Source organism: Epinephelus lanceolatus, chromosome 12 (genome assembly GCF_041903045.1).
Source record: "Epinephelus lanceolatus isolate andai-2023 chromosome 12, ASM4190304v1, whole genome shotgun sequence".
Taxonomy (NCBI): domain Eukaryota; kingdom Metazoa; phylum Chordata; class Actinopteri; order Perciformes; family Serranidae; genus Epinephelus; species Epinephelus lanceolatus.
Window position 1 is genome coordinate 44,928,366 of NC_135745.1, and position 25,787 is coordinate 44,954,152.

Consider the following 25,787-nt stretch of genomic DNA (forward strand, 5'->3'; position numbering starts at 1 on the left):
TCCACACATAAAGGAAGACTTCATCCTTCAGTTTATCACAAACATCCAACACATAAAGGAAGACTTCATCCTTCAGTTTATCACAAACATCGACACATAAAGGAAGACTTCATCCTTCAGTTTATCACAAACATCCAACTCATATGGAGATACATGGTTTTCAGTGGACAGGATGAATGTAGAACAGTAAAAATGTACAAGACTTTCCTCTGAGATTGATTGGATTTAAACAGAAAGTACTCTGTAAGTAGTTAGACTCCACCTGTGGGCGTGTCTCTACCAGTTCGTCCAGCAGGTAAACAAACACGTCAGGTAGATCAGAAACAGGTGAGTACTCACTGAGATCAGCCTTCAGTCTGTCCAACAACAAACTGTTCAAATATTTGATCACAACCAGAGCAGAGACTGACTTCATGTCCATCTGAGAAACCGACACAGTCCTCCACAACCAGGACCAGAATCAGAGTCAGAACCACACACACACACACACACACACACACACACACACATACAATAACAATAGATAGAGGCCGTGGGCTCGGCCCGTAGGGTGACAGCATTGTGTTCAGGTCACATGATAAAGATGATGTTGTGACAGAAAGCTCTTTCATGTTGGGAAACATTCCTTCAGTTTGTCTTCACAACACGTCAAAGAGTCTGAGTTTGTTGTTGTGTTTTCTGACTTTCACCCAGAGCCCCAGTGCATGCTGGGAGATGCTCCAGTCCACCATGACAGCCTGCAGACACACCAGCAGCTCTGTGTGCCTGGACTGATGATGACTATGCTACAAGGAGTCACCTGGTCTTTCCTAACCATGACTGTCAACAAGAGACCCTGGGGACAGCTGTCTCACACATCAAATGTCTCGAGGTGTTGACGGTGCTCCTTTCATTTTTTTTTTTTCACTTTAAAATTGTAAAAAACAAAATGAATGTACTGATCCTGCTGAAAATGTTGAAAATCATGTTTCATCTTTAAATTTCTGTCTTTGGGAGATCAGCTCATCTTCTACTCACTGAACTACTTACAATAAAAGAAAGTTTGACCGGGTGACCCAAACTGCTGCATGCCACTGTAAGCTAACAATCAGTAAACACAGAGTCCAGTTCAGGATGAGTATTGCTGACCTGATGATGGCGCCGGATGAAAAGTCAAAGTTATTACAGTTCAGATCACAGCTGTATTTACAGTGTTTAAGTTGTTGATAAATAAATATGTATAAAGCATTACATTAAATGTTAAGTGTTATATGTTTTTATTTAGTTTAATCTAACATGTATTAAACGTGACGTCATGTATAAAGTCTGAAGGTTAAAGAAAGGTCACTGACTCTTGATTCCCTCCAGGTAAACAGACGTCAGCGTGTCAGCCTCCTCAGCGTCATCAGCGGCAGCACTCAATATGATGCATCCAGGTGAGAGGCCGTTGTGATTGGACGATATGGTGGGTGGGTCACTGTGAGGGGGAGGAATTACACATTAAGAGGACTTAAATCCAGGAAGGTGTGTTTTTGTTACCAAAGCCATCAGATGTGTTACTCACTTGGTGGGTGTTGTTGTCCGCCCCTCCTCTCCCTCATTCTGACTGGAGGACTCTTCCTCACCCTCCTCTTCCTCCTGGTCTTCTTCTATGGTGGCCGCAGCATTAGGGGCGGAGCCTCGCCTCGCCTCCTTTCTCCCCTCATTGGTCCTCTTCCTCCTGCTGTCAGTGGGCGGTTTGGACAGAGGGTGATGGACATGGGGAGAAAAGTGACGGTGATCTGCAGCAGGAACATGACGACAGAAAGATTACTAAACAAAGGTATTCAGTGATGATGACGATATCACAGTAATAATAGTGAGGACCAACCCCACGATCTGTTCCACCTCAGTCTCCTGGAGACACCTTCTGACCTCAACAAAAACCTGGAACCTCTTCAGGACCAGCAGAACCTCCTCATAGATCCAGGAGCCTCTCTCACGGTGTTTTCACATACAGTCCTTTTTAAACAAATCAAACTCAGTCCTCTTAAAGTGCACCGAAAAGTGGACCGACAGAAAAGGACCTCAGTCCTGTCTCTGTTCACACTCGATATAATATACTGTATACTGACATAGCTTTGTTTTTACTCTGATGTGGCGCTGCAGTGAGGGTATGAAACTGGAGGAGAACCTCAGCGTGTCTGTGTTGCTGTTTGATGTGTTCTACTTTCCACATCTGGAGACGTGCAGCATCCTCTGTGGACCAAACTGCTCCTCGTGCTGCGTCCTTGCAGGCGTTACAGGCCCACGTGGTGTTGTCTGTATTTCCAAGCGTCCCAGGTCAACATCATGTGATCCAGAGGGCTGAATACAACGGCACAGAACAAAGAGAACCTGGAGCGCTTTGTGTCTACAGGTCACAGGTTAAGTGAACCGTACCAAGGACTTGCAGCAAACCAAACTCAGACCACTTCCTGAAGTGGTCTGAGTTTGGTTTGCTTCAACTTCCTTCAACTTCCTTATAAATCCACTGTTTGTGTCTGGAACCGCCTCAAGGTCCTGAGAACTCTGTAAAAGATCCTGAACCAGGAACCATCAGAGTCATCTCCAGTTGTTAACATCATGTCCTGACAGGATGTGATGCGAGCGTCAATCAGTAAATCAGTTTGACTGCATTGTTTTCTGTTAGACTGTCCCTAACTGCCCACTAGTGACGTGAATTGACACGGCACGATGCAGCATGTTTTTTGAGCTGGACTTTTGTTTCTATTTTTATTCTGTCGCTCACGTTGGAAGCGCTGCAGTGGAACAAGGAACAGCTGATTGATTAGGTTTAGCCAGGTGCATCCCGCTGAGATCAACCATCTCTTTTCACAGAGACCTGGCTGAGACAGCTGCGTCTGAAAAAGGTACAACCAAACAACAACACAATAAAAACATAAAAGATCTACAGGAACATGTAGAAATATTAGAACACCTGCACACACTGACAAGAACTAACAGATTTATTCATCCTTGTAATTATGAGAGCTTTAAAATCAGGCAGAGACCAGTTCACGTAGTTTCAACTCTTCCTGAAGGTTATTCCAGGTGAGAGCAGCAGAGCACAGAAAAACATTTTGTCCAGCTCAGTCCAAGAACCAGGAACAGACAACAGAACTAAGTGTTGAGATCTCAGACTGTAGCTACAGTCAGATCTCTGTTACCTCCAGGACACCTCCTGCTGTCACTACAGAAACCTGAACAAGTCGTCTTCAGGCTGGAGTGAGATCAGCAGGAAGGTTTCTGATGAGAACTGTGACAGCAGACACATGTTAATACAAGGTAAAGAATCCCTGAAACTGTACGGGATCTCAAACACCCAAAAATGACCAAGAAGAAGAACAAACTCTAGAACCTCCACACAGATGGTTCGACTCTCTGAAACTTCATCGGTGTCCCTTGAACCTCTTCAGAGAACACGGAGCCTCCTGAATTCCTTGCTGGGACCATCTCAGTACCTGCTGGTACCTGACAGCGCCTACAGGTGTTTGACGAACCACCTTAAAAAACCCCAGAACCCTTTCAGAATCTCTTAAAACCCTGTTATGGACCCCAAGAACTCCCAAACAGATCATGTGCAGAAACCTAAGAAATGTGTCTCAGCAAAATCTACAAGTTGAGGAATCACTTTAAGTGTCCCCTGAGACCTGCCAGGAACTTTACAACCTCCTAAATGTGCTTCAACTCAATCAAAGATTAATAAAATCCTTTAAAGAACCTGTGACCTTCTCAACGTACCCCTGAGTCTGTACCAGTACCCTCTCCAGACCCCTGATGCACCTGAAGAGAATCTGTAGAGAACCCCTAGATACTCCTTTAACTCATGAATCACTGCCAGAACATTTAAAACGTCCAAAAGATGCTCGAACAAAGATTACAGAAGAAAGACAAGAAACCCTTTGGCTGCTGTCAGCCCTAGAGTGGTCTCCTCTGGTCTGAATCAGGAACTCATGTTGTTCCAAAGTTGTATAATTGCCTAGAGTTGGTTCGTGTCCTCACGGCAGCATTTACAAGAGGACCAGATCAAATGCCTTGTGTGAGAAAGCTGCTCTTGATTGGTCAGAATTTCCATGTGGGAAAAATCCAGGAAGTAAAGCAAACGTTGAAGAAGAGTACACTTGCAAGATAAATGTGAAACTTTCTAATGTCACAATGGAGGGACAACTACGCAGGTTGATTTTAGCGCTGCTCATCGTGGACTATATTGCTGTCATTGTTCATTTTAGTCAAACCATACAGTTTGAAAACGAGGCGCGGCTCCAACTAGAAAACAATGTTTTGATGCATTGGATGTGCTGAATGTGCATATTAAGGCAGTACAGGAGGAGGTGCACATTAATAATCCTCCAGGACTGTAACATGCTCATGTTTAACCCAAACAATGTGTCATGTGACTGCAGTTGCTTCACATCCAGGTCGGAACACCTTCTCACCACAAACCAACCGCACCAGAGTTCCTTTGGAACCAGACTGAGACCACCTCTTCAAGAAGGTCTCGGTCCGGTTGTTTTGGTGTGTTCACACCTGCACAAACCAACCAAAATCTTCCAGAACCGTCTTAAGGACCCAGAATGTCCAGTTCAGACCAAAGATTCACGATGAGATGAAACCGTTTTAGAACGTCACAGAGAAAAGTGTCAGTGGTGTGAACTGGCCGTCTGAGTTTGACTCAAGCCGGGTGATGGTGTCACCTGACACTCAGCTGGTCAAATGGCCGGCGGCTGGTTTAAGAAAGTAAAGCCCAGTTCAGACCAAAGATTGGCGACGAGACAAGTTGAAATGGCAGTGGGTCGCTGCTGCTGCTGTCTCGTCTCGTCTCGTCTCGTCTCGTCTCGTCTCTTCTCGTCTCGTCTCGTCGTCCTCCGCTTATCCGGGTCCGGGTCGCGGGAGCAGCAGCCTCAGCAAAGAAGCCCAGACACTCCTCTCCCCAGCCACCTCCGTCAGCTCTTCCGCGGGAACCCCGAGGCGCTCCCAGGCCAGCCGGGCGATGTAGTCCCTCCAGCGTGTCCTGGGGCGGCCCCGAGGTCTCCTCCCGGTTGGACGTGCCCGGAATACCTCCCAAGGGAGGCGTCCGGAAGGCATCCTTACCAGATGCCCGAACCACCTCAACTGGCTCCTTTCGATGTGGAGGAGCAGCGGCTCTACTCCGAGTCCCTCCCGGATGTCCGAGCTCCTCACCCTATCACTAAGGCTGAGCCCAGCCACCCTGCGGAGGAAACTCATTTCGGCCACTTGTACTCGCGATCTCGTTCTTTCAGTCACTACCCAGAGCTCGTGACCATAGGTGAGGGTTGGAACGTAGATCGACCGGTAAATCGAGAGCTTCGCTTTCTGGCGAAGTTCCCTTTTCACCACAACGGACCGGTTAAGCGTCAGCATCACTGCTGACGCCGCCCCAATCCGCCTGTCAATCTACCGCTCCATCCTACCCTCACTCGTGAACAAGATCCCGAGGTACTTAAACTCCTCCACCTGAGGAAGGACCTCCCCCCCGACCTGGAGTGGGCAATCCACCCTTTTCCGGCTGAGGACCATGGCCTCAGACTTGGAGGTGATGATTCTCATCCCAGCCGCTGCAAACTGGGCTGCGAACCGCCCCAGCGAGAGCTGGAGGTCACTGTTCGATGGAGCTAGGAGGACCACGTCATCCGCAAATAGCAGGGACGAGATCCTCCCGTCACCAAACCTGACACCCTCCACCACTCGGCTGTGCCTAGAAATTCTGTCCATGAAAGTTATGAACAGAACCAGTGACAAAGGGCAGCCCTGGCGGAGTCCAACCCTCACCGGGAACAGGTCCGACTTACTGCCAGCCACGCGAACCAGACTCATGCTCCTTCAGTACAGGGACTGGATGGCCCTTAGCAAGGGGCCACCAACCCCATACTCCCAGAGCACCCCCCACAGGATGCCCCTGGGGACACGGTCGTAAGCCTTCTCCAAATCCACAAAACACATGTGGACTGGTTGGGCAAACTCCCATGCCCCCTCCAGCACCCTGGCGAAGGTAAAGAGCTGGTCCACGGTTCCGCGTCCGGGACAAAAACCACATTGCTCCTCCTCAATCTGAGGTTCAACTATCGACCGGACCCTCTTCTCCAGCACCCTGGCGTAGACCTTACCGGGTAGGCTGAGGAATGTGATCCCCCTGTAGTTGGAACACACCCTCTGGTCCCCTTTCTTGAAAATGGGGACCACCACCCCGGTCTGCCACTCCAGAGGCACTGCCCCCGATGTCCATGCAATGTTGCAGAGGCGTGTCAGCCAGGACAGCCCTACAACATCCAGAGCCTTGAGATATCCAGGGCGAATCTCATCCACCCCCGGGGCGCCGCCACCGCGCAGTTCCTTCACTACCTCGGCGACTTCTGCCCCTGAAATTGGACGACCTGCCCCCAAGATCCCCGGCTCTGTTTCCTCACTGGAATACGTGCTGGTGGGATTGAGGAGCTCCTCAAAGTATTCCTTCCACAGCCTGACAATGTCCCCAGTTGACGTCAGCAGCTCCCCGCCCCCACTGTAAACAGTGTGAGCAAGTTGCTGCCTTCCCCCCCTGAGGCGCCGGACAGTTTGCCAAAACCTCTTTGGAGCCGATCGATAGTCTTTCTCCATGGCCTCACCGAACTCCTCCCACGCCCGAGTTTTTGCCTCCGCGACTGCCACCACTGCGCTCCACTTGGCCCGCCGGTACCCGTCAGCTGCTTCTGGAGACCCACAGACCAACCATGCCCTGTAGGCCTCCTTCTTCTTCTTCTACTGCTGCTGGCTGTATGTGCTTATGCCCCGCCCACACACACATTCTCATTGACTGATGAATTGGCGCTGGTTATTTATATTATTGTGGCGTATTGATTATGAATACAGTCCATCTGATGCTGGTTTTGTTTCAGCACTGTAGCCAGTATCTCACTATCACTATCCTCATTCAGATTTTAAGAAGCTACAAATTATATTCAGCCACAAAATAAGTCGTTGACTAGAGATGATATGCCGTCTCATGGTGGTCACTTCCTGTCGACGTTACAGATCAGAAGCGCAGAGAGTTGTTGACTAGAGATGATGCGCCGTCTCATGGCGGTCACTTCCTGTCAACGTTACAGATCAGAAGCGCAGAGAGTTGTTGGCTAGAGATGATACGCCGTCTCACGGTGGTCACTTCCTGTCAACGTTACAGATCAGAAGCACAGAGAGTCGTTGACTAGAGATGATATGCCGTCTCACGGTGGTCACTTCCTGTCAACGTTACAGATCAGAAGCGCAGAGAGTCGTTGACTAGAGATGATACGCCGTCTCATGGCGGTCACTAAGAAACAAGATTATATTTCTCCTGTTTTAGCTTCTCTGCACTGGCTCCCTGTAAAATCCAGAATTGAATTTAAAATCCTACTGTTAACTTATAAAGCTCTAAATGGTCAAGCTCCGTCATATCTTAGAGAGCTCATAGTGCCATATTATCCCACCAGAACACTGCGCTCTGAGAACGCAGGGTTACTCGTGGTCCCTAAAGTCTCCAAAAGTAGATCAGGAGCCAGAGCCTTCAGCTATCAGGCTCCTCTCCTGTGGAATCATCTTCCTGTTACGGTCCGGGAGGCAGACACCGTCTCCACATTTAAGACTAGACTTAAGACTTTCCTCTTTGATAAAGCTTATAGTTAGGGCTGGCTCAGGCTTGCCCTGTACCAGCCCCTAGTTAGGCTGACTTAGGCCTAGTCTGCCGGAGGACCCCCCTATAATACACCGGGCACCTTCTCTCCTTCTCTCTTTCTCTCTCTGTCTCTCGTATTCTATTACTGCATCTTGCTAACTCGGCCATTCTGGATGTCACTAACTCGGCTTCTTCTCCGGAGCCTTTGTGCTCCACTGTCTCTCAGATTAACTCATATCACAGCGGTGCCTGGACAGCGTGACGTGTGTGGTTGTGCTGCTGCCGTGGTCCTGCCAGATGCCTCCTGCTGCTGCTGCCATCATTAGTCATTAGTCATACTTCTACTGTTATTATACACATATGACTATTGTCACACATGTATACTGCCAGATATTAATACATACTTTCAACATATTGTACCACAGTAGCCAGAACTATAACTATAATATTATTACTTTCATTAATGTTGTTGTAAGCTACTGTCATTACCTGCATCTCTCTCTCTCTCTCTCTCTCTCTCTCTCTCTCTCTGTCTCTCTCTCTGTCTCATTGTGTCATACGGATTACTGTTAATTTATTATGTTGATCTGTTCTGTACGACATCTATTGCACGTCTGTCCGTCCTGGAAGAGGGATCCCTCCTCAGTTGCTCTTCCTGAGGTTTCTACCGTTTTTTTTCCCCATTAAAGGGTTTTTTTGGGGAGTTTTTCCTGATCAGCTGTGAGGGTCATGAGGACAGAGGGATGTCGTATGCTGTAAAGCCCTGTGAGGCAAATTGTGATTTGTGATATTGGGCTTTATAAATAAAATTGATTGAATTGATTGATTGACTTCCTGTCAACGTTACAGATCAGAAGCGCAGAGAGTTGTTGACTAGAGATGATACGCTGTCTCATGGTGGTCACTTCCTGTTTGACAGTAGCTTCCTGTTTGAACTTGTCTGATCATGAATCTTTGGTCTGAACTGGACTCCCCAAAAGATCATGAGTTAGAACTTTAGGAACCCTCTCAGTAACTTGTAGATTGTCCTGAAGACGTTCTGTGGCTCAGGAGTTGAGCGGCTGTCTACCAGTGAGAGGGCTGACGGTTTGATCCCCGCCTGCTAGAGTCTACATGCCGAAGTGTTGTTGGAAGAGCAGGTGAAAGTGAGAACTGGGCTTATGAGTGGCTGTACAGTAGAGTAGCAGTAACAATAGAGATGGGTCATATAAATACAGTCCATTTACCGACCTGGTGAACCCTCTCAAGAACCTGTGAAACTCTGAGGGTCTCTAGAACCTCCTGGAACCTCTGACAGAACCTTCAGAACCTCCTGAAGATGTCTGGACCTCATCAAAGAGTGAAACCAGAAACGTTTTGGAGTCACACCTTCAAAGTCCTGCTCATCACAGACCCTGTGTTTCTCCGGCGGACTGCGAGCTGCAGGACAGAGGATCTGCTGAAACCCTTGAAGATCAAAGGCCTTGTTCAGGTCCTCCTCTTCTTCATCACTATGGCAATGTGGAGGAGGAGGAGGAGGAGGAGGAGGAGAGAGAGGCTGGAGAAAGACAGAAGAGGATCGGTGACAGTCATGACATTTTCTGACGTCTCAGACGGAAGAGTGTCACTGAACTTTAAAGCAACATCTCTGGTGTGTTTGATGACATGATGCTGTTTCTGCTTCACTCTTTCACACAGGGAAACAGGCTCATGTCAGAGTTCACAACAACCCCACACTCCTTTTAGTTCCTGAATGCCCTGCGTTTATGTTAATCTGACCATACTGATGACATCATGTGTTGCTGTTACCATGGTAATGACATTATGTAATCAGTGAGAGCTCAGCCTCATTATGAGCTCACAACATCATGTCTTCACACAGGTTAATGAGATGAATATGACTCACTGCGTCACCAGGACCCAGACAGTTCTGATGATGACTCATCACTCCTTCAGGGGTTAGCAGGTCAGAGGTCAGAGGTCAGCAGGTGAGTTCAGGCAGCAGAACCTGGAGCAGGAACCAGTGGAAGTTATCAGGTCTGTGAATAAAAGTGAAGCTGAAAATGATTTACTGCTGCGGAGGAGGGCGGAGCCAGAGGATGAGTGAGTGAATGAATGAGAGGGTGACCCTGATCTGATCAGGACAGGTCAAAGATCACACAGACAGTTTTTAATAATGTGAGCGTGCTCACAGTGAGGACATCCAGAGGACAGTGAGTCAGCACATCAGGAAACACTGAGAGACACAGAATGTTTATAGAGACACAGACAGGCAGACAGACAGACGTGTCAAGGTCGCAGTGAGGATGTTGTTGAGGTGACAGTTGTTTTGAAAGATGAAATAAAAATAAAGTTCTTATTGTTTTTATTTATTTGTTTATTAAATTCATAGATTTTTTTTATTTGTGGAATTTATTTATTTGCAGATCTGTTACATAGCTTTTTAATATTTCTGTGAGTTTACAAATCTAATTTTGTATTTATGGAAGTTGTTTAAAATTTCCAGATGACACACAGTCTGTCCGTCTGTCCGTCTGCTTCTCTGTATAAAACCCGCCTGAGCATCGAACACTTGAGGAACTCTCAGCTGGTTAAACTCTGCTGTCTCAAGACGTTCTCATTGTGAGTTAAAACTAACGCCACCGCATCAGAGGACTCTCGCGTCTACATATGAAGCACGAGGTGTCCTCCTGCGTCTGCTGCAGAAGCTCTGGGATGCCACTACCAACGCTGAGACGTCAACAAAAGCACATGGTTTAGAAACAAACATTATGGTTTGGCTCAACGTTCACAAACCTTGAAAATGTCCAATCACAGAGCAGGTGAGAGGAGACAGGAAGTTGTCTCCAGGAAGTTGATGTGTGAAGGTCAGAGTTCACAGCGACATCACAAACATCAACATCAACGTCTGCGTCTGTTTGACTCAGTGAGACAGAAGATTTAACAGAGTGTGATACCTCTGCTGTCTGTCTGTCTGTCTGTCTGTCTGTCCCTCTGTCTGCCTGTCTGTCTGTCTGTCTGTCTGTCTGTCTGTCCCTCTGTCTGCCTGTCTGTCTGCCTGCCTGCCTGTCTGTCTGTCTGTCTGTCTGTCACAGAAAACTAAAACCATCTGTAACAAACTTTGTCATCAAACATCACGCTGGCCTTAAAAACAGGTTCGTCCACTCAGCGAGGACATGATGTCTCTATAGAGAAACAGCTGATCTGAGTACTGCTCTTAATGTCACTCTGTGTGTGTGTCTGTGTGTGTGTGTGTGTGTGTGTGTGTGTGTGTGTGTGTGTGTGTGTGAAACAGGAAGAGAGTTGGAGCCTACCTCAGCGTCCTCGCAGCACTGAAAGAGAGAGATTATAATGCAAAGACTGAAACCAACAGAGGGGGAGACAGAGGGAGACAAGGGGGGGGGGGGGGGGGGGGGGAGACGGGGGGGGGGGGGGGGAGACAGGGTGAAGACAGAGGGGGTGAGAGGGGGAGGGAGGGGGGAGAGAAGGAAGTGAGAAGAAAGAAGAGATGAAAAGAGAACGAGAGCAGACACAGAGAGGGAGAAGAAAAGGTCTAATTCTTTCTACAGAAATCTGATTGGCTGAAGGTCACCGTGGCAACCAGGCTGTCAGTCAAGGTTAGTCCCACCCCCTGGCTGTCCACACACACACACACACACACACACACACACAGAGTGTTGCAGATGGACTGTTGGTTGGGTCTGACAATGTCCCTGACCCACCTGACTGCATCATCATCACCTGACTGCATCATCATCACCTGACTGCATCATCATCATCATCACCACCTGACTGCATCATCACCACCTGACTGCATCATCATCACCTGACTGCATCATCATCATCATCATCACCTGACTGCATCATCATCATCATCATCACCTGACTGCATCATCATCACCTGACTGCATCATCATCACCTGACTGCATCATCATCATCATCACCACCTGACTGCATCATCATCACCTGACTGCATCATCATCATCATCACCACCTGACTGCATCATCACCACCTGACTGCATCATCATCACCTGACTGCATCATCACGACCTGACTGCATCATCATCATCATCATCATCATCATCATCATCATCACCTGACTGCATCATCACAACCTGACTGCATCATCATCACCTGACTGCATCATCATCACCTGACTGCATCATCATCATCATCACCACCTGACTGCATCATCATCACCTGACTGCATCATCATCACCTGACTGCATCATCATCATCATCATCACCTGACTGCATCATCATCATCATCACCTGACTGCATCATCATCACCTGACTGCATCATCATCACCTGACTGCATCATCATCATCATCATCACCACCTGACTGCATCATCATCATCATCACCACCTGACTGCATCATCATCACCTGACTGCATCATCATCATCATCACCACCTGACTGCATCATCATCATCATCACCACCTGACTGCATCATCATCACCTGACTGCATCATCATCACCTGACTGCATCATCATCATCATCACCACCTGACTGCATCATCATCACCTGACTGCATCATCATCATCATCACCTGACTGCATCATCATCATCATCACCTGACTGCATCATCATCACCTGACTGCATCATCATCATCACAACCTGACTGCATCATCACCACCTGACTGCATCATCATCACCTGACTGCATCATCATCATCATCACCACCTGACTGCATCATCATCACCTGACTGCATCATCATCACCTGACTGCATCATCATCATCATCACCACCTGACTGCATCATCATCACCTGACTGCATCATCATCATCATCACCACCTGACTGCATCATCATCACCTGACTGCATCATCATCATCATCACCACCTGACTGCATCATCACCACCTGACTGCATCATCATCACCTGACTGCATCATCATCATCATCACCACCTGACTGCATCATCATCACCTGACTGCATCATCATCACCTGACTGCATCATCATCATCACCTGACTGCATCATCATCATCACCTGACTGCATCATCATCACCTGACTGCATCATCACCACCTGACTGCATCATCATCATCACCTGACTGCATCATCATCATCATCATCTGACTGCATCATCATCACCTGACTGCATCATCATCATCACCTGACTGCATCATCATCATCACCACCTGACTGCATCATCATCATCATCACCTGACTGCATCATCATCATCATCACCACCTGACTGCATCATCATCATCACCACCTGACTGCATCATCATCATCATCATCATCACCTGACTGCATCATCATCATCATCATCATCTACACCATCATCATCATCATCACCTGACTGCATCATCATCATCATCATCTACACCATCATCATCATCATCATCATCATCATCATCAACATCATCATCATCACCTGACGGCATCATCATCATCATCATCACCTGACGGCATCATCATCATCATCATCACCTGACGGCATCATCATCATCATCACCTGACTGCATCATCACCACCTGACTGCATCATCATCATCACCTGACTGCATCATCATCATCACCACCTGACTGCATCATCATCATCACCTGACTGCATCATCATCATCACCACCTGACTGCATCATCATCACCACCTGACTGCATCATCATCATCATCTGACTGCATCATCATCACCTGACTGCATCATCATCATCATCACCTGACTGCATCATCATCATCACCACCTGACTGCATCATCATCATCACCTGACTGCATCATCATCACCTGACTGCATCATCATCATCATCACCTGACTGCATCATCATCATCATCATCACCTGACTGCATCATCATCATCACCACCTGACTGCATCATCATCACCTGACTGCATCATCATCATCATCATCACCTGACTGCATCATCATCATCACCACCTGACTGCATCATCACCTGACTGCATCATCACCTGACTGCATCATCATCATCACCTGACTGCATCATCATCATCATCACCTGACTGCATCATCATCACCTGACTGCATCATCATCACCTGACTGCATCATCATCACCTGACTGCATCATCATCATCACCTGACTGCATCATCATCATCACCTGACTGCATCATCATCACCTGACTGCATCATCATCATCACCTGACTGCATCATCATCATCACCTGACTGCATCATCATCATCACCACCTGACTGCATCATCATCATCATCACCTGACTGCATCATCATCACCTGACTGCATCATCATCATCACCTGACTGCATCATCATCACCTGACTGCATCATCATCATCACCTGACTGCATCATCATCATCATCACCTGACTGCATCATCATCATCATCACCTGACTGCATCATCATCACCTGACTGCATCATCATCATCATCACCTGACTGCATCATCATCACCTGACTGCATCATCATCATCATCATCATCACCTGACTGCATCATCATCACCTGACGACATTGTCATCATCACCTGACTGCATCATCATCATCATCATCATCATCATCACCTGACGGCATCGTCATCATCACCTGACTGCATCATCATCACCTGACTGCATCATCATCATCATCATCATCATCATCACCTGACTGCATCATCATCATCACCTGACTGCATCATCATCACCTGACTGCATCATCATCACCTGACTGCATCATCATCATCATCATCATCATCATCACCTGACTGCATCATCATCATCACCTGACTGCATCATCACCACCTGACTGCATCATCATCACCTGACTGTATCATCATCACCTGACTGCATCATCATCACCTGACTGCATCATCATCACCTGACTGCATCATCATCATCACCTGACTGCATCATCATCACCTGACTGCATCATCATCATCACCACCTGACTGCATCATCATCACCTGACTGCATCATCATCACCTGACTGCATCATCATCATCACCACCTGACTGCATCATCATCACCTGACTGCATCATCATCACCTGACTGCATCATCATCACCTGACTGTATCATCATCATCACCTGACTGCATCATCATCACCTGACTGCATCATCATCACCTGACTGCATCATCATCACCTGACTGCATCATCATCATCACCTGACTGCATCATCATCATCACCACCTGACTGCATCATCATCACCTGACTGCATCATCATCACCTGACTGCATCATCATCATCACCACCTGACTGCATCATCATCACCTGACTGCATCATCATCATCATCATCACCACCTGACTGCATCATCATCACCTGACTGCATCATCATCATCACCACCTGACTGCATCATCATCACCTGACTGCATCATCATCATCATCACCACCTGACTGCATCATCATCATCATCATCACCTAACTGCATCATCATCATCACCACCTGACTGCATCATCATCACCACCTGACTGCATCATCATCACCTGACTGCATCATCATCACCACCTGACTGCATCATCATCATCATCACCTGACTGCATCATCATCATCATCACCTGACTGCATCATCATCATCACCACCTGACTGCATCATCATCATCATCACCTGACTGCATCATCATCATCATCACCTGACTGCATCATCATCATCATCACCTGACTGCATCATCATCATCACCACCTGACTGCATCATCATCACCTGACTGCATCATCATCACCTGACTGCATCATCATCACCACCTGACTGCATCATCATCACCTGACTGCATCATCATCATCATCATCACCACCTGACTGCATCATGATCACCTGACTGCATCATCATCACCTGACTGCATCATCATCATCATCATCATCACCTGACTGCATCATCATCACCACCTGACTGCATCATCATCACCTGACTGCATCATCATCATCATCACCTGACTGCATCATCATCATCATCACCTGACTGCATCATCATCACCACCTGACTGCATCATCATCACCTGACTGCATCATCATCATCACCACCTGACTGCATCATCATCACCTGACTGCATCATCATCATCATCATCATCACCTGACTGCATCATCATCACCACCTGACTGCATCATCATCACCTGACTGCATCATCATCATCATCACCTGACTGCATCATCATCATCATCACCTGACTGCATCATCATCACCACCTGACTGCATCATCATCACCTGACTGCATCATCATCATCATCACCTGACTGCATCATCATCACCTGACGACATCGTCATCATCACCTGACTGCATCATCATCATCATCACCTGACGGCATCGTCATCATCACCTGACTGCATCATCATCACCTGACTGCATCATCATCATCATCATCATCATCATCATCACCTGACTGCATCATCATCATCACCTGACTGCATCATCATCACCTGACTGCATCATCATCACCTGACTGCATCATCATCATCACCACCTGACTGCATCATCATCACCTGACTGCATCATCATCACCTGACTGCATCATCATCATCACCACCTGACTGCATCATCATCACCTGACTGCATCATCATCACCTGACTGCATCATCATCATCATCATCACCACCTGACTGCATCATCATCACCTGACTGCATCATCATCATCACCACCTGACTGCATCATCATCACCTGACTGCATCATCATCATCACCACCTGACTGCATCATCATCACCTGACTGCATCATCATCACCACCTGACTGCATCATCATCACCTGACTGCATCATCATCACCACCTGACTGCATCATCATCATCATCACCTGACTGCATCATCATCATCATCACCTGACTGCATCATCATCACCTGACTGCATCATCATCACCTGACTGCATCATCATCATCACCACCTGACTGCATCATCATCACCTGACTGCATCATCATCACCACCTGACTGCATCATCATCACCTGACTGCATCATCATCACCACCTGACTGCATCATCATCATCATCACCTGACTGCATCATCATCACCACCTGACTGCATCATCATCACCTGACTGCATCATCATCACCTGACTGCATCATCATCATCACCACCTGACTGCATCATCATCACCACCTGACTGCATCATCATCACCTGACTGCATCATCATCACCACCTGACTGCATCATCATCACCTGACTGCATCATCATCACCACCTGACTGCATCATCATCACCTGACTGCATCATCATCATCATCACCTGACTGCATCATCATCACCACCTGACTGCATCATCATCACCTGACTGCATCATCATCACCTGACTGCATCATCATCATCACCACCTGACTGCATCATCATCACCTGACTGCATCATCATCACCTGACTGCATCATCATCATCATCACCACCTGACTGCATCATCACCACCTGACTGCATCATCATCACCTGACTGCATCATCACCACCTGACTGCATCATCATCACCACCTGACTGCATCATCATCATCACCACCTGACTGCATCATCATCACCTGACTGCATCATCATCATCATCATCACCTGACTGCATCATCATCACCTGACTGCATCATCATCACCACCTGACTGCATCATCATCATCATCATCACCTGACTGCATCATCATCATCATCATCACCTGACTGCATCATCATCACCTGACTGCATCATCATCACCACCTGACTGCATCATCATCATCATCACCTGACTGCATCATCATCATCACCACCTGACTGCATCATCATAATCATCACCTGACTGCATCATCATCATCATCACCTGACTGCATCATCATCACCTGACTGCATCATCATCATCATCATCACCTGACTGCATCATCATCATCATCATCATCATCACCTGACTGCATCATCATAATCACCACCTGACTGCATCATCATCATCATCACCACCTGACTGCATCATCATCATCATCACCTGACTGCATCATCATCATCATCGTCATCACCTGACTGCATCATCATCACCTGACGACATCGTCATCATCATCGTCATCACCTGACTGCATCATCATCACCTGACGACATCGTCATCATCACCTGACTGCATCATCATCATCATCGTCATCACCTGACTGCATCATCATCACCTGACGACATCGTCATCATCACCTGACTGCATCATCATCATCATCATCATCATCACCTGACGGCATCGTCATCATCACCTGACTGCATCATCATCACCTGACTGCATCATCATCATCATCATCATCATCATCACCTGACTGCATCATCATCATCATCGTCATCACCTGACTGCATCATCATCACCTGACGACATCGTCATCATCACCTGACTGCATCATCATCATCATCATCATCATCATCACCTGACGGCATCGTCATCATCACCTGACTGCATCATCATCACCTGACTGCATCATCATCATCATCATCACCTGACGGCATCATCATCATCATCATCACCTGATCACAGCGCGCAGCTACGCACCAACAAAGTCCACGTAGAGCTGAATGAAATTAATGTGTGTTCTGAATCTGATCAGCTGTTTTTCTTCCTGAACTTAAAGGATTAAACCTGAAAACAAAGTGTTTACATCATAAGTTTATTTCAAAAAGACGCAGTGAAGTTAACGAGAGTAAATCAGCACGCCGTCTGTGAACACCTGAAAGTGATGCAGGAGGAAACCAACCGTCTCTCAGTCTGACGTGCAGCTCCTCTGACAGCGCTGGTATTTGATCAGTCAGTTATTATTTGTACCGTCCACACGGTGTTTTTCTGTTTCATCTCATTTTGAACCAAATTTTGGACAAACACACCTGAAACCAGCCGAGTGATGTCACAGCTTTATCACCAACACACTGTTTTAAGTTTATAAAAAGACGAACATAGTCCAGGTTTGACGTGACGTTATCGCCTGAGGTGAGGCGGTGTCGTCCTGGAGGCTCAGTGAGTCGTACAGACGCTGCAGTCTGACACTGTTCAAACTAATATCACCAAAATCTTTGAAAACACAGCTGAGAAGAAAAAACAGGTGATATATGTGTTTGTTTTGTTTTTTTTCTCCAACAGTTGAACTTTTGTGAATATTTGAAGTTTTGTGACCTCCGTCTTTGCTGTCTTCCTCTGAGGCCAGTTTGGCCTCCTGGCCTTGGAGCCAGTGGGCGGACATGCCCCCCTTTTTTACCTCAAGGACCTCCTCACCCCCCAGACCTCCTCACGCACACTCCATTCTGCAACCACAAACACAAACACCCTCCAAGCTCCCAGAACCAAGCTCCGCACCATGGGTGACCGGACCTTTTCCTCTGCTGCTCCGAGGCTGTGGAACGCCCTCCTTGACCACCTCAGGGCCCCATGGTTTTAAACGAGACCTAAAAACATATCTTCTTACAAAGGCATTCTGCTAAATGTCTTTCATAGGTTCTCCTTTTAACTATTTATTGTCTCTGATCATTTTTTAATAATTCTTAAATTGTATTCATTCTAACTGTTTTAATTTTTTTTATCCTGCTCTGTCGCACTTTGAGATTGCTATAATGTAAAGTGCAATACAAATAAAATGTATTATTATCATTATTATTATTATTAAAGAGGTCGTCAGGGAACTACCTGCACCTGAGCAAGTGATGGCTGCGTTCAGCCCCGACCACACGAAGCAAAACAGTAGGCTTGTTCCAGATGAACTGCACCTGGAAAGTGAATGAGATCTGGGGTCCGTTTCACAAAGCAGGTTTAGTGAAAACTCAGAGTCTGTTAACCCTGAAATGAGGGAAACTCTGAGTTTTCCGTTTCAGAAAGGGAGGTAACTCAAACCAGAGAAAGAGGGGTAACTCTAACCTGTTTCAGGGAGAGAGGTAACTTAAGCTCTCGGTCAGTTACCATAGTAACAGACTCTATGAACCTAACCTGGTCGGGACCAGGTTTTTCTCAATGAACCTCGAGTTTCTCTCTGTCTCCGCCCTCTTTCAGAGCCACACACTCCATTTGATTTCCTCATTCATTCAGTCAGCAGGCGAGTTTTGGCGTAGCCTAGTTCTGCCGTCTGTCATTTTAAAAATCATTTAAAAAAATCAGAGTCAGTATATTAGAAGTCCATTAGGCACAGTAGGTGGCGACTTTTTTCACTAACATGGCATGTCCTTTTGATAACGATCCCGTGGATGAAGATGCAGCATTACTGCGCAGAGAATTAAATATTCGTCGGGAGATGGTTATCAGACTGCGCATAGATGTTCTAGCATTTCCACACAATTATCTTTTTGAGCGGTACTGTTTCACGTCACAGTCCATCATCTACATACACAACCTAATCCGTCCTTATTTGCAACATTACCAATCGTAGTCATGCTCTCACATCCCAGCAGATATTGTGTGTTGCGCTGTGTTTCTTTGCAAATGGAAGTTTTTTGTACAATGTCAGAGATGCTGAGCACTTGAGTAGGGCAGCTGTGTGCAGGGCGGTCAGAAAAGTGTGCTCGTTTTACGGGCATCTGCCTTCTTTCTGTTGGCTGAGTAGAAGTCTGTGTTAGTTTAAATAGGCTTAATTATTTAACAGAACATGATACAGATGAGAAGACATTCATGTGTGTGAAAACAGCATTATGTTGGGGGTAAAACAACTGCACAGTCAAACAGCCACTTAATATTTACTTTACAATGTAAAACATGATCAAAATGAGGTTCCCCCATGAGATTATGCCGAGGTCTTACCTGTTTGAACAATGTTTTTATATTTCATCCTAAACTGCTGCCAAGTGCGCTTCTCCCCCGCGGGAACCTAAATGAAATAAATTAATAGGCTACCATTCAAGCAGTTTTCCCCTGTAATATTATTGTGATTGCAAAGGACTACATTTAAACTTTGCATTGACCAGAGCAGCAATGTTCTCCCACGCCGTCTCCCTCTCTTTTGCAGCTGCAGCAGTGTTGCACTTCTTTTTGAAAACGTGTGCAAACTCGCAGTATGAGCACATTAAGATTTCTAATTCTAATGGGCTGAAAAACGCAGCCCTCCTCTTCCCCGTTGCCATGGTGACTCGTCGAATCGGGGCTCCATTGATGCAGGCTTTTTATAGTTGTGGTGCACGCGCTTAACTCCAGGTGAAACTACTCCGAGTTGATTAAACTGATTCAAATCAGCTGTTCTGGAACCGGAAACTCAGAGTTTCCTATCTCAGAGCAGATCAACTCAGAGTTCAGGATTAGACTCAGAGTTTATTGAACCTGCTTTGTGAAACGGACCCCAGGTGGCTGCAGCAGCAGGTGGAGACAACGAGCTGCGGTGAAGTCGGACAGTTTCCTGACAGGAAGTCACAGAAACACTCACTTCCTGTCCAATAAGATGTTGACTTATTTAAACATGATCAGATTATCAGTTTGTTTCAGTCTCCAGTTGTTTTAATTATAATTGATGCATTTATTAAAATGTTTTACAGATGATCTGTAGTTTATGTTGATGGTTCATGAACCCTGTAAATCAGCATCAGTTTGACCTGTCGCCACGGCAACAGACGCTAAATACACTGTCTGACTGTAAGCTTCATATTTTATACAAGACTGTGCTGCTGTCTCTCTCTCTCTCTCTCTCCCTTCTCACTGTCAATCAATAAAATGCCCCAAAAAATATCTTTAACAAAAAAAAAAGAGGAACATGTTGGAGGAGCGTTCATCAGTGTTAGTGAACATCTCAAACTTGTGACGTCACAGAGTCTAAAGATCTGGAGCTGCTCCACAGACACTGAACGGAGACTGATTTACTTTGATTTTCATTCTGTTGTAAAGTTCTCAGATCTGTAACAGAAAATGTTCCCACACACCCAGAACGTTCTCCTCAGTGTTAGCTACAGCAGTGGTTCCCAACTGGTGGGTCTCAGACCAAAACTGGGCCGCAGGTTCATTCTGAATGGACTGTAAACGTGTCAAGTTTATAAAAACACACTTTATTTTGAAGTACAGTGAATTTCCAGCAGAGAGCTTTTATTCTGAAGTGGTGTTTCCTGCTGCAGAGTGAGTGACTAACGGACAGATACTGAACAGAGACAGTAAACTAACTCGACGACACGTCTCAACACAGGTATGACGCTGGATAAATTGTGGGACCTCGAACCAGTGACTGAGGTGAAATCTGAACCAGCTGTGAAACACTGATCCACAACATCTGTCACTGTTCACTGTCTGTGGAGCAGCTGTGACATCACAGATTTGAGTTTTAGCTCTGTAGTTTTCAGATTTACGAGACAGTTGTTGGTGTGTTTTTGGAGCGTGTCAGACCTGAGGAGTAACACGTAAGAATTTAGAAAAAGGCTGAAGTTCCCTTTAATTCAGTTCAGTTTAAAGAAGCTTTTTCGGCATCGTAGGAAACAGATGTTACCAAAGAATCTAGTTCATACACAGGTCGCTGCTGATTGGTTAACACCTCTGACACACCCATCAAACAAGAGCAAACGCACCTCAGAGCCCGTCACACACCGTGTCATGGAAACATGTTGTTCAACCCACAAACGGCGCTCACTGTTTTCTGACGATCGTCATCCTGTTTCTGCTCAGCTGTTGTCAACTCTCGTCATTTGAAAGTTTACGTGTCACTTCCTATTTCACTTCGTCAACCTCAAATATCCAACAGGTGTAAAATAACAAACGCTACATATTCATCTCCAGTAAACAGAAGGTCATTCAGTTCATACTATAGAAGATAATGTGACTGAGCGTCGGGAGCATCCTGTTGGTCCTCTGTGAGACACCGCTTTTTACTTCTGCTCCTTAAAAACACTTCTTATCTTTTACATTTGAATATTTGGACTGATATTTAATATTTCAAATATTAAATACTATGTTGTATCTAGACCAGGGCCCAATCAGAGACCTGAGCCAGGAACCTTCTGCTTATTACTGGTGCACAACATCTGATTGTTGTCTCTGTGATTTGAGGCGTTCTCTGGAACAACTCTTTCCTTCAGGATAAATTAAGTTCTGTTGAATTGATCACATCCTGTTTTCTGGCTGTAGACACAAACTGATCAGCTGATTTGTTCAATAGTTAAACGACTGGCTGTTGAACTTTTTTTCTTTGTGATCAGGATTAACTGTGACTCACAGCAGCAGGATGTGTGTTTAATAAGTTACCATGTTTTAAGATCTTTAACGAGTTCAGACAAACGTGATCATGCGAAACATGTCGTCACTGAAGGTCATCAGATAAGACCTGTTTGAGACTGTGTGTGTGTGTGTGTGTGTGTGTTCATACCTGGTCAGTGTGTTGAGTCGTCGTTGTCCAGCAGAGACAGAAACAAACTGCAGCTTCTTTTATATCACAGCATCCCCTGTGTGTGTGTGTGTGTGTGTGTGTGTGTGTGTGTGTGTGTGTGTGTGTGTGTATAAATCAGCACAACAACAATTATCTTTGTACCTTCAGCTTCACCTGAATGTGTGTGTTTTTGTGTTTACATGTAATTATGTGTATCTGTTGTGTGTTTTCATTTGTGTGTGCGTATGGGAATGTATAGATACATATGTGTGTGTGTGTGTGTGTGTTTTCATACAGTCAGCCTCTCCTTCTCATGACATCAGTAACATCTGAAGAAACTGTCCTTCTCATGTGTGTGTGTCTGTATTTACACATCTATCTTTGTGAGGACCTGAGGTTGACACTATCTTTGTGAGGACAGTTGGTCCTGTCTTCACCTGTTTGAGGGTTCAGACTGAAGGTTGGGGCCACGAAGGACATCATGTTAATGAGGCTCCTCACAGTTACAAAGGTACAGGGTGGTATGTGTGTATGTGTTCATATGCTTGTTCTGGTGATGCTGCATGGTGAGAAAAAAAAAACATATTTTAGCAACTGAGTGAGGACATTTTGGAGAGTGAGGACATTTTGGCCAGTCTTCACATCTTTAAATGTCTATTTTAAGGTTCAGGTTAGAGTCAGATTTAGTTTGGGTTAAAAACTCTAAATTACTCTCAGCTTTAATGTGGCACTGGCACAATAAGAAGCGTGGGTGTAAAACATGCAAATAAATGTAGTTAAAAGCCTGTTAAAACTAGTCTTTATAAAGTCCCACAGACTCAGAGGGAGCAGAGGAGTCAGAGTTGTTATAAAATTTCTCCTGAGTTTCCACAGCTTCTCACTGAGGTGGAATATTCGTAAAAATAATAGAGTTGAGTAAGGTTAAACTGAAAAATAAAATAACTATCTTTATATTCACTAAAACTATTTTATCTAAAATAGGAACGATGAGGAAAATGGGGGAAAAAAGGGAATTTTACATTACACTTGGAAAGTACTTGGACAGTACTTCGGCTGTGTCTCAGAGAATGTGGGTTGAAAAATTTAATAAGATTCTTTCAAACACCTGCACAAAATAATTTCTTAGATAAAAACCACTTGTGTTGGAGCTCCTGTGGGATAAAAAGTAAACTATCAGCATGTTCTCTGGCTCCGCCCACTGTTCCTGAACTACCAGAAACTAATTAAAATTATTATGAAAAAGATGTTTAAAGTTCTGATCCCATTTAGTTTTGTGACGTTGTACCTGCGTCTGAGAGCAAACACTGTTGAGGGACTTTCAAATAAATATGTTTAATATTTTACTGAAAGACTCAGAAAGCTGTCGTGAGAAAATGGACGTCAACCGACGCACCCGTGGCTGAGGACTGAACTGATTTAATAATAATTTTTGTTGATGCTTTGGGGCGGCGTTGTGCTTCTTTATGCTGCTCTGCTGTGTGCTGCTTTATGTGCAGCGATGTTATGTGTAGTTTGTGTTTTTATGGTGTTCGCATCATTTCTCCTGTGCTATTGTTGTAAGGCAGCTCCTCACATCATGTCGTATCTTACTGTATAAATTACATCTGTCTTTAACTGGTCATGAATGATAAATTAACAAACCACTCGCCCCAAACTTCATGTTGAGCTTCTCAAATGATCCTTGAACACAGTTTACTGGTGATAATACGAGTTCTTTTCTTAAGCAGCACCTGAACGCAGCGAGACCACCTCCAAATGTCTTTATCATCTTTGCTCGCAATATGATTGGGGTCCTCACAAAGATAAAAGTACAAGAATGTGTGTGTGTGTGTGTGTGTGTGTGTGTGTGAGATAATCCTGTGTTTGGTGGACTCCTGTTTGTGGTGTCTTCTGTTTGTTTACTGTCATCACCAAGCTTTTATTCTAACATGTTCAGTAAACACAAGAGGAAGTTCACCTGCGTCACCTTCTGTGGGAACCTGCAGAAACCTTGTATTTTTACACACACACACACACACACACACGACCAGTATCTCGGTAGTCCTGTATAAGCATTTACAGTACTCACTGTATTACTGCTCTGACAAAATGTAATTAAATGAAGATGGAAAATCTTGGACTTTCCTCTAGGGCTATAGCCAACCAAAGAAAATTTTGGTCGACTAAAGTCTCACATAATCTTCAAGTAATGGATTAAACGTGGGGGAAAAAAAAATCTGCATGTTGTTTTTACTTGTGCTGTGGTGTGTCTGTGTCACTCTGCAGTTACACCTCCACAACACTAGTCGGCGGTGGAGGACTGTGTTAAGTGCTGTAAAGTTTGCACGTAACCACGTGTGTGTGTTGGCTAAATGTAACCGTGTGTGTGTGTTGGTTAAATGTAACCACATGTGTGTGCTGGCTAAACGTAACCACGTGTGTGTCGGCTAAACGTAACCACGTGTGTGTCGGCTAAACGTAACCATGTGTATGTGTGTTGGCTAAATGTAACCACGTGTGTGTGTTGGCTACACGTAACCACATGTGTGAGCTGGCTAAACGTAACCACGTGTGTGAGCTGGCTAAACGTAACCACGTGTGTGTCGGCTAAACGTAACCGTGTGTGTGTGTTGGTTAAATGTAACCACGCGTGTGTGTTGGCTAAACGTAACCACATGTGTGAGCTGGCTAAACGTAACCACGTGTGTGTCGGCTAAACGTAACCGTGTGTGTGTGTTGGTTAAATGTAACCACGCGTGTGTGTTGGCTAAACGTAACCACATGTGTGTGCTGGCTAAACGTAACCACGTGTGTGTGTCGGCTAAACGTAACCACGTGTGTGTGTCGGCTAAACGTAACCACGTGTGTGTGTGTTGGCTAAATGTAACCACGTGTGTGTGTTGCTTAAATGTAACCACGTGTGTGCTGGCTAAACGTAACCACGTGTGTGCGTGTTGGTTAAATGTAACCACATGTGTGTGCTGGCTAAACGTAACCACGTGTGTGTGTCGGCTAAACGTAACCACGTGTGTGCGTGTTGGTTAAATGTAACCACATGTGTGTGCTGGCTAAACG

The 25,787-nt window shown here is 45.7% G+C and overlaps 1 protein-coding gene across 1 annotated transcript in view; it reads right to left on the bottom strand.

Annotated features, from left to right (window-relative positions):
- Positions 1-9,637, bottom strand: part of slc4a2a (solute carrier family 4 member 2a) — a 30,412-nt gene extending 20,775 nt beyond the window's left edge. Inside the window, exons 1-4 of the mRNA XM_078173466.1 lie at positions 9,534-9,637; positions 9,017-9,185; positions 1,544-1,760; positions 1,332-1,456 (exon numbers count right to left, since the gene is read on the bottom strand). Of these exons, the coding sequence (XP_078029592.1) occupies positions 1,332-1,456; positions 1,544-1,760; positions 9,017-9,185; positions 9,534-9,572 (550 nt within the window). The 5' untranslated portion in view covers positions 9,573-9,637. The remainder of the gene's footprint in view (positions 1-1,331; positions 1,457-1,543; positions 1,761-9,016; positions 9,186-9,533) is intronic.
- Between the last annotated feature and the right edge of the window lie 16,150 nt (positions 9,638-25,787).